Source organism: Orycteropus afer, unplaced genomic scaffold (assembly GCF_000298275.1).
Source record: "Orycteropus afer afer isolate SDZICR_OR568_19922 unplaced genomic scaffold, OryAfe1.0 scaffold00009, whole genome shotgun sequence".
Lineage (NCBI taxonomy): Eukaryota > Metazoa > Chordata > Mammalia > Tubulidentata > Orycteropodidae > Orycteropus > Orycteropus afer.
The window spans coordinates 13,699,569-13,710,264 of record NW_006921596.1 but is presented as its reverse complement, the minus strand read 5'-3'; the positions used below and the strand labels follow the sequence as shown (position 1 = coordinate 13,710,264).

Below are 10,696 nucleotides of genomic sequence, written 5' to 3'. Positions count from 1 at the left end.
TTTTTTATTTTAAGCTCACAATCTGGCTTAACCAAGGGGTATCTTACTTCTTTGCAAGTTCAGGTTCATTAACTAAAATTAAATGTTGTTGTTTGTTGTTATGTGCCATCGAGTCAGATCCTACTCATAGTGACCCCTCCTTGGGTTTCCCAGGCGGTATCACTACAGAAGTAGATTGCCCAACCTTCCTTCCAAGGAGTGGCTGGTGGGTTTGAATTGCCAGCCTTCTGGTTAGCAGTCAAGTGCCTTAAGCACTACGCTTCCAGAGCTCCTAGTCTCACTTATTCTGAGAATTTAGAAAAAGACAGTGGTGTCTACAGAATTACTGAATTAATTGTATGAGTTATGAAAAATGGCATTTTAGAGGAAAGGCAAGCTGTAGCTTAATCCCACTTGAAGCATATCAACTACTAGTGCGGATATTGTGTAGGGGCAGTAGTGTGTCAGTGGTAGAAATCTCAGCTTCCATGTGGGAGACCTGGGGTCAGTTTCCAGCCAGTGTACCTCATTTGTAGCCCTGTCTGTCTGTGGAGGATTGCTTGTGGCAGTGATAGCTGAACAGGTTTCGGTGGAATTTCCAGACTGCAACAGACTAGAAAGAAAGGCTTGGTGATCTCCATCTGAAAACCAGACAATGAAAGCCAATGAAAAGATTGCATTAGTCTGATCCACACCTGTTCCTGGGGATGGTGCAGAACCAGGCAGCACTTCAGTCTGTTGTTCAAGGACTCCCCATGAGTCAGGGTTTGCTTCAGCGGCAATTAACAAGATACTGTTATCACTCAAATAGTACAAACTATGGACCTACCTGGAATTAGGCTAGAGATTTCTTAACACCTTAAGGGTTCAGAGCTTCAAAGAAGTGACTTATCAGTTAAGACAATTCCCTTTCAGTTTTAGTAATTGGATTAACTACCAAATGACTTTCATTCAGAAAGTAATGATACTCTTGGAAAATTTGAATTAGGATTCAAGATTCAAGGCAGTTAAAAGCTGATCTGGTAGTAACTTGAGTCTGGCTCAGTTGATCTTGCCCAAGGTTGGCTCTTAAAACAGATTTTGTCAAACACTTCAGGTTCCTTGATGAAGTTAACTGCAAAATTATCTTCAGTATAGCCATGCTTTAATCTAGGGGTATAAAACACTGTCAATAATAAATGAGGCAATCACAGAAAGACAAATAATTTACAAGATCACTATCGTAAAAAGTCAAGGAAAGGGTTTATTTATGGAAGGAAACTTTCTTTGTTGGTTACCAGGGATGGGAGTGGAGGGGAGGAGACACTGCTGATAGGTAAAGAAAGTATAAAAAAAAGAAAACACTGTTGATAAGTCATTTCCCTTGCTTCTCAGATAAGTATATTGTATGATCAGTAAAATTAGATGATGGTAGCAAGTGAGTATGGAAGACAAATTCACTGCTGTTGAGTCGACTGCAACTCATAGTTTCCGAGGCAGTATCACTATGGAGGGAGCTCTGGTTGCGTACTGCCTAAGGCATCTGGCTGCTAACCCAAAGGCTGGCAGTTCAAGCCCACCAGCCACTCCTCAGAAGGAAGGTTGGGGCAATCTACTTCCGTAGTGATGTTGTTTTTGTTGTGTTGTTACGTGCCATCGAGTCGGCTCCGACTCATAGCGACCCCTCCTTGGGTTTCCGAGGCAGTATCACTACAGAAGTAGATTGCCCCATCTTCCTTCCGAGGAGTGGCTGGTGGGTTGAACCACCAGCCTTCTGGTTAGTAGTCAAGTGCCTCAGGCACTATGCTTTGAGAGCTCCGTAGTGATACCGCCTCAGAAACCCAAGGAAGAGTTGCTGTGAGTCGGATCCGATTCGATGGCAGTGAGTTTGGTTTGGTTTTATCACTATGGAAGTAGATTCCCTGTCTTCCTTCCAAGGAATGGTTGGTGGGTTTGAACCTCTATCGTTCTGGTTAGCACTCATGCCTTAGGCACTATGCCACCAGAGCTCCTGTATAGAGGCCAGTAGTATATAACTTTGGAGCTTTATACCCATATCATTGCAATGATTTTGAATCTCACAAGGTTTATATTTTGGATTTGTGTGAGAGTCCCTGGTGCTAATATTTTTATGGGCAGGGCTCCTTACCATATATAATAAGGATGTGTAGTCTTGGTGGTTTTAAGTGTCAACTCTTGCTTTTTCATAGGTTTTCAATTTTATGAAGCATGTAAATTTCCTTTCTGCCTCCACTTGAAATAGTTTGGACATTTTTACACTCCTTGTTATCCTTTCCTTTAAAGAGCTATCATTATTTTTTTAAAACAATAAGAATGACCTTTCCCTTATTCTGCACGTGTAGGGATTGCAGCTCATTTCCGTTTGCGTTCCCAGAGACCCATTAGCAATGTGACATTCTGGTAAAATAAAAATCGGCCTCAAAAAATCAATTCAGATGGCATGTGACTATGGCAAGGACTTCGTTTAAATTATCTGAATAAGATCAACACCTTGAATATTATTTAAGCTTTTCCTTCTAAAACCTTTGATGATGTGAACTCTTTTGTTTATGTGTACATATATATATGGCATTGCCTGGCACAGAGTGTTCTGTTTTTCATTACTCATAATTGCTATTTTACAGCACATGCTACAAATGTATTGAAGATACTTCTGGGTCTCATTAATCAATGTTCTAAATGCTAATCTCTGCTGTCCAGTTAACTCATAAGCAAATTTACCCTACACCCCCCCCCCCCTTTTTGTGGTGATTCATCAGTTGATGATGCTTAACAAAACCTTCAAGGAACAATTGTGGGCTAAGTAAGTTTTACTGCATTCTGTGCAAGTACATTGTAGGCAGTGAATTTTCTTCCTGCTTTGCAGGCTATTGGTGAGAAAAGAGCTGCTCCAGATTCTGGCAAGAAGCCCAAGACTCCAAAGAAAAAGAAAAAGAAAGATCCCAATGAGCCCCAGAAGCCAGTGTCAGCATATGCCCTGTTTTTCAGAGACACACAGGCTGCAATTAAAGGTCAGAACCCCAATGCAACCTTTGGAGAGGTCTCCAAAATCGTAGCATCTATGTGGGACAGTCTTGGAGAAGAACAAAAGCAGGTAAGACAAGATCCATCATGGCAATAGATTAAAAGATCGCCAGTGTTCCTTACACCTTTTCTTAGCAAACACTTTGCATTAATGTGCTTGCCTCTCATGAAAGCCTTTCTAAGCTTTGGAATTATACAAACCAACCAAATAAGCATATAGACCCGAACGACTCGCCAACCATTCTGTGGCTGTACAGATTTCTTGGCCAGCTTCAGGGTGAACGTTCAGAACCCATTCAGAGGAGAGTTGGGAGAAATCCAGGCAGTGTCCTGCAAGCATAAACTTTTGATAATAATCTTTTCATTTTAAATAATGTGGTTTTTTCCCCCCTTATTCAAAAGAGAGCACTACAAACGGATTAGGTCCATCCTGCTTGCCTTTTCATTGATTATCTTTCTGAACCTTTGTGCTGTCCTGGTGGGTTTCCAAACTTTGAAGCTGCCTCTGCGTGTCTCATTATTGTCACCGGGTATTTGAAATTTTATTCCAAGTTCATTTGAAAGCTCGGCAGTCTGAGAGGTATTGAGAGATTAGCTATGCTGGTGGGAGATACTTCCTTAGGGGTTTAGTCTCTTCTCCTTGCCTGTGCACCTCCTCCACACAAGCCAGAGAAGAATGGGTTCCTCAGGGGTTGGTCCTCCCCTTGGTCCTTGCATGAAACTCCAATTACCATTAATGGGAGTTAACGCTTACATATCGACAGAAGAATAGACCCCTATTAGTGATAAAATAGAATAATTGTTTAAGGAATGAAGAGTGGAAAGCCCTTGATTTTTCTTTACAAATCATGAACTCATTCCTCCTAGCTGGTTTCATTGGGGGCAGTGTGACTATAGCATTTTACTGTTGATCTTCAGTGAGCTTATTGCTCTATGTAGCAGATGGATTTTTTTTTTTTTTTTTTTTTTTTTACCCTAGAAACGCAATTATAAGGCAGGGGCAGACTCTGGAGAGAAACATGGTAGTTCTTTGGTCTAACATCTAGCCTTCTGACCATGGTTTTAAAAAACAAAGGAAGGCCAAGTCATGTTTAAAATGATGGGGTTTATTTGTATAACCCATTGGGCTCAGTAATGGAAATCTCATACCTTTCGCTATTTCTGGCTTGTTTTTCCCCTAAGATAAAGGTAGAGTTGAAAGGCCTCATGTTCTCTCTTCTGTCTTCATATACTCCATTAAGTAGTTTTTGTTTTCACCCTCTGATTTAGTACAGTTGAGAAATAGGTGTGGAAAAGATGACATTGATGCAGAAACGAGTTGCTTTCTAGAATTCAAACCATTTGCATCAAATTTTATTCTTCTTGCTACCCGATTCACTGCCTTCACATGAGGCCCTCTGCAATTACTCTCAAGGGGTCTAGACTGCAACCTGAGAATCTTTTCTCATTGGCAGTTGTTGTTACTGTTAACTGTCGTGGAGTCTGCTCCTCAGCTCACAGCAATCCCATGAGTTACAGAATAGAATGGCTCCATTGGGTTTTCTAGGCTATCGTCTTAACAGAAGGGAGCCCTGGTTGCACAGTGGTTAAGGACTTGGCTGCTCACTGAAAAGTCAGTGGGTCGAACCCACTAGCTGCTCAGTAGGACAAAGATGTGCCTGCCTGCTTCCATAAAGATTGGACTCGTTAAACCAAACCCGTTGCTGTGGAGTCGATTCCCACTCATCGCAACACTATAGGACAGAATAGAACTGCCACATAGGATTTCCAAGGCTGTAAATTTTTAAAGAAGCAGACTGCCTCATCTTTCTCCTGTGGAGCTGCTGATGGGTTCAAACAGTCCTGGAAACCCTATGGGGCAGTTCTACCCTGTCCTATAGGGTTGCTATCAGTTGGCATTGACTTGAAGGCAACAGGTTAATCTTTAGAGAGCAGTTCGCCAGGACTTTCTTTCACAGAGCTTCTGGTGGGTTCAAACTGCCAACTTGTAGGTTAGCAAGTGGCTGCAAATCCCTTGTGCCACCCAGATGCCTTTCATTTGCAGTCGTAAACATCAAAACTGTGGCCCATTTAGGGGGCTGGGATTTTGTTTTGTTCTAATAGTTGTATATGTGTGTGTGTTAACATTTGAAAATCAAAGCCAGGGAAACCAACCCTTCATGTGAGTTATATTGTGACCTGGTTTGTGCGGTAATTATTTTATGGCTGAGAATTTATATGGTAAAGTGGTGCTAATTGTGGTCTTTTAATAGGTATATAAAAGGAAAACGGAAGCTGCCAAAAAAGAGTACCTAAAGGCCCTGGCCGCATACAGAGCGAGTCTGGTTTCCAAGGTAAGGCTGCACAGGTGGCCCTTCTTGTCACAGATACACTATTGAAAGTGGTACCGGAGCACTGAAGACTTACGTGCAACTCCCTGGTAGAGTTGACAAAATAGCTTGTTTAACAGCTCTCAAACTCACAGTTTCCACTGGAGATTACCCCAGTGATGGCATGAAAAGTATGAGTTAATTAAGCATCTGAATCTAAATAATTGTTTTCAACAGATTCGCTGATCCCCATAGATGTGTGTTCAAAATCTTCAGACAAATTTTAAGTGGTCTCTTATTCTTTCTTTGTGTCAGGGACTGAGATCTGTGTTAATGTCCTTTTTATATCTTGGGAGGTATGTTTGTCTGGCATTTTTGGACCTCATATCTTAAATCCTCCAGTGGCTACGTTATTATAATTGGGGATGCTGCATTTTGACCAAGTACTCCATTGACATAAATAAAACAAATAATGTTCCAAGTTCTAAAAACAAAAGACTGTGTGTGTTCGTGTGTGTGTGTGTTATCTATAGCATATACAGTAGACCCCAATGTATGAGAAAATGTACCATTATCCCAAAGCAAATGCCACTCTAAATTACTATTACTTGATGTAAAAGAAACATAAGCTAATTTATATATGTGTGTGTGTATGTGTGTGTATAGACATTAAATTAACTTTGTCTTTTGCCTTACTTGAATTTAGTGAGGTTTTGGGGATGATAATTTGAACTAATGTATTTCTGCTTTTGATTTCCTTTCTTCAGCAAGAAGTGATACCATTTCATTGTTGTTGTTACTGTCTTGGGTGACACATAGGACCTCAGGCCATAGTAAGATGTTGCTGGCAAACTCATTTTAAAAAGGTTTACTCCCTTTTTTCTGGCTCCTCTTACCTGAGATGTTTCTTCTGTACATTAAAGCCTACAGTTGGCAACTGCTCAGAATCAGAACAGAGACCCTCTTGCCCTTGTTGTTGATCACTCCCCGAATACTTGTCACTTCATTAGAAAGAGAAAACATTTATCAGGTCAATAGCAAAGCCTTTTTCTGAGCATATGAAAGATACACATTGGAAGATAGGCAGATTCTGTACTCAGATTTGGATATTGGCATAAAACAGCTGATTCTGTGGGCTACAGATGTTAAGCATTGAGATATAGTTGGTTGTTAATTAGATGGAGTGAAGTGGCTAGAGGAACAATGTGCTTGTACTTCCTAAGCAGATCATGTATTCATTCATTTACCCAGAAGCAGATATAAGTGATCTTTGTGCATTAGAGAGCATGAATAATTGATGATACATGGATTTAGACCAAGAACCAATAACTCTGGGGCATTCAGGAAATAGCAACCATGATTGGGCTCATGAAGTCTATGAATGACTTAGAAGAGATAACTGAAAGTTATATATTACACTCTAGAATCAGAATTCAGAAATATTTCAGAATGGAACTCAGTGACTCCATTTATTTTAAAAAAAAAAAAAAATCTAAATGTAAAATTCTCTCTTCTCTCTCTTTTGTGATTAAGATCAATTTGAGAAGTTCCTGAATTTATATTCCGACTTGGCAGGCAAAAAAGTAGTCCTTAAGGTATGAAGTTTAAAATAATTTCATCCTGAGCCAAAAGCCTAAAATAGCTGCTAATACAGTGATCTCCTGGGGCAGCATGTAATGGTATGATGCAATGATCAGATCAACTCAGAAAATCTCATTCTGTTTTGGTTTAAGAGAATTGACAACCAGTTGGAGGCTCTCCAAAGTGTTGGTGGTGCATGGTGGTGAAGACTGAAAATCAAATCATACTAGAAAAATTGAAAACCAGAGAAGAGAGGATTTGGGGATATATGATCTGAGTCCTCAAATATAAGGGTGGGCAATCTACTTCCATAGTGATATTGCCTCAGAAACCCAAGGAGGGGTCTCTGTGAGTTGGTTCCGACTCGACGGCACATAACAACAACAAATAGGAAGAAGGAGCTCTGGTGGCATAGTGGTTAAGACATTCAGCTGCTAACCAAAAAGGTTGACAGTTCAAACCCATCAGCCACTGCGCAAATGAAAGATGAGGCAGTCTGCTTCTGTGAAGATACACAGCTTTGCAACCCTATGGGGGAGTTCTACTTTGCCCTATATAGGATCTCTAGGAGTCGAAATTGACTTGATGGCCGTGGGTTCGGTTTTGGGTTTATATAATGGGAACATAAGTTGATCTTTGTGCCTCTAGAGAGAAGAACTAACTAGTCTAAGGAGTGAGGTTACAGGAAGCAAGATTTCAGCTTCAAAATGAAGGCAAAAGCAACAATGAAGTCATCTTATATGTATTGAACTTATGCAAGAACCCCTCCCACTCAAGATGTGACTTTATTATATTCTTCACAACTACAGAAGAAAATGAAGCCACAATTGCCATTGAGTTAATTCCGACTCACGGCAACACTGTGTGTCAAAGCAGAGCCGTGTCCACAGGCTTTCAGTGGTTGGTTTTCTGGAAGTATAGATCCTCAGAGTTTGCTTTCAAGGTGCCTCTGGATGGACTTGACCCTCTAACCTTTAGGTTAGCAGTGTTAATTGTTTGTACCACCTTGGGACTCTCCCATTTAATACCCTTTATAAAAAAAAACACAAACATAATTTTTGAAGAATAAGAAGCAATAAGAGCCCGGTGGTACAGTGGTTAAGTGTTCAGCTGCTAACTGAGATGCTTGGGGTTTGAACCCATCAGTGGAAGAAAAGACCTAACAGTTCTACTCTGTCACATTGGGCCACTGTGGGTCGGATCGACTTGATACCACACGAGAGTTAAAAATAGTCTTCTTAGTAAGAGGAATCCTCCCAAACAGTGTTGCATTCGTAAAAGCTAGAGGTAATTGTGTTATTATACAAAGTGTTATGGATCGTTTCTCTCCATTTTGAGCTCTCGATCTATCTTGTAACATATCGTATAGTCATATGAATGTCAGACATTCTCCCCTATCAGTGACTCCTTTGATAAATTTTGGTAATCCTTGAAAGTATCTGTTAAACCAAAACATTTCTAAAGTTGTAAAGGACTTCAATTCAGTATCTCTGAGGAATCTTTTTTTTTTTTTTTAATATTCAAGTGAACACTGTTATAAGTAAGCAAACTAATACAGGACTTTGAAGTTTTGTAGTAGGAACCACTTTCTAGTGGGACTCATCATTAATTAAAAGAAATAACTAACATTTACTAAGTGCCTCCCGTGGGCCAAGCACTGTTCTAAATGTTAAAGACATAGGAGTTAATTTCATTCTTAGAACCTCTGCAGGAGGCAAGTACCATAGAGCCCCATTTTTTCAGATAAGGAAACTGAGGAGCAGAGGGATGAATTCAATTTTCCCAGCTCACAAGGTTGTTAATTAGCAGAACTGGATTTGAACTCAAGCAATCTGTGTTGCACTGTCCTTGAATATTAGACACTCAAATGATAAGATTATTACAGACATAAATGCTGAAGAATTGTTACTCTTAAATATGTGTGTTATCTTTTGCCACAATAGTGCTGTGTAACAAACAACCCCAAAGCCTAGTGATTAAGACAATTAAGCATTTATTTATTGGGGAGCCTGACAGTTACCTGGTTCTTCAGCTCTAGGGCAGGCTTGGCAGGGTCAGTCAGTCCTGCTTGTCTGATTACTCTGAAGTCAACTTGCAGGTCTGAGGGGGCTGGTGGATGGAAAATGGCCACCTTCATTTATTTGGTGGATTACTGGCTGGGAGTGAACTGACTCCTAAGAAGTGGGGTAACTGGCCACACGACAGTGGTAGATTCCAAGAAAGAGTAGAAGGGTGCAAGGCCTCTTATGGCATCAGCTTGGAACTCAGACACTGTCACTCTCACCATATTCTCTTAGTCAATACAAAGGCACAAAGCCAGCCCAGATTCAAGGGCTGGGAAATTTGACTCCATTCCTCAATGGGAAGAGCTAAAGGGTCACTTGATAAAGGTCTTGGATACTGGCAAGCATGAACAGTGGTGGCCACTTTTATGATCGGTTTACCACAACTTGTGTATTTTAATATTCTGGAATTCTCCCCTCCACCCATCCCCCTCGCAGGCTGCCGCTGAATCAGCAGAGGCCCAGACCATTCGTTCTGTTCAGCAGACCCTCGCTTCAACCAATCTGACATCCTCCCTTCTTCTCAACACTCCATTATCCCAACATGCAACGGTATCAGCGTCCCCTCAGACTCTTCAGCAGTCGCTCCCTCGGTCAATTGCTCCCAAGCCTTTAACCATGAGACTCCCCATGAGCCAGATTGTCACATCAGTCACCATTGCAGCCAACATGCCGTCGAACATTGGGGCCCCGCTGATAAGCTCCATGGGAACGGCCATGGTTGGCTCAGCATCCTCCACCCAAGTAAGCCCTTCAGTGCAAACCCAGCAACATCAGATGCAGTTGCAGCAGCAGCAGCAGCAACAGCAGCAGCAGCAGCAGCAGCAGCAGCAGATGCAACAGATGCAGCAGCAACAGCTCCAGCAGCATCAGATGCATCAGCAAATCCAGCAGCAGATGCAACAGCAGCATTTTCAGCACCACATGCAGCAGCACCTGCAGCACCAGCAGCAGCTCCAGCAGCAAATCAGCCAACAGCAGCTGCAGCAGCACATCCAGCTGCAGCAGCTCCAACACATGCAGCACCAGTCTCAGCCCTCTCCTCGGCAGCACTCCCCCGCCACTTCCCAGATCACGTCCCCCATCCCCGCCATCGGGAGCCCCCAGCCCACCTCTCAGCAGCACCAGTCACAAATACAGTCTCAGACACAAACTCAAGTATTATCGCAGGTCAGTATTTTCTGAAGATGCGTGCGGCGGATGGAGTGGCGTGTATTGAGGAGGGTGGCATGGGAGGGTAAACCATGTGCGGCTGAAACTTGTAAGCTGATGTTGGTTATGCAGCAATGCGTAACAGATCAAACGGTCCTCTCAAGTGTCTATTAGATAGGCAATAAGAACTACAGTGTAGCTGGGTATCATCTTTTAGCTGACTATAAATCACTTTGTTTTTAAACGAGAAAAGCTGTGCTCTTTTATGTGATGCCTTTTTTATTTATTCAGGCTATACCTACAATATGTGAATCAAACCGTTTAATGAACCCTGGGACATACTGATGACTATAAACTGGCCTCTCTGAGTCACAGAACATGGCCTTATTTCTTCTGAAGTGAATAAACCACACTTCCAGGCTCTTTGAACTTCCGAAGCCCTAAAAATAAAAAGCACAGTTGCAACTACCTGAAATATGAAGATTCAGTTTCATACAAACATTTGTATGATGTGAATAGTTGATGGCATTTTTTTGTCATGAGAAAAATAATGTAAATCACAGACTTTTGCCAAAGCTCTTATTTTTT

The 10,696-nt window shown here is 41.6% G+C and overlaps 1 protein-coding gene across 1 annotated transcript in view; it reads left to right on the top strand.

Annotated features, from left to right (window-relative positions):
* The window catches only part of TOX3 (TOX high mobility group box family member 3), a 146,892-nt gene extending 136,751 nt beyond the window's left edge, over window positions 1–10,141 (top strand). Inside the window, exons 5-7 of the mRNA XM_007947040.2 lie at window positions 2,846–3,073; window positions 5,256–5,336; window positions 9,395–10,141. Of these exons, the coding sequence (XP_007945231.1) occupies window positions 2,846–3,073; window positions 5,256–5,336; window positions 9,395–10,141 (1,056 nt within the window). The remainder of the gene's footprint in view (window positions 1–2,845; window positions 3,074–5,255; window positions 5,337–9,394) is intronic.
* Window positions 10,142–10,696: the final 555 nt, after the last annotated feature.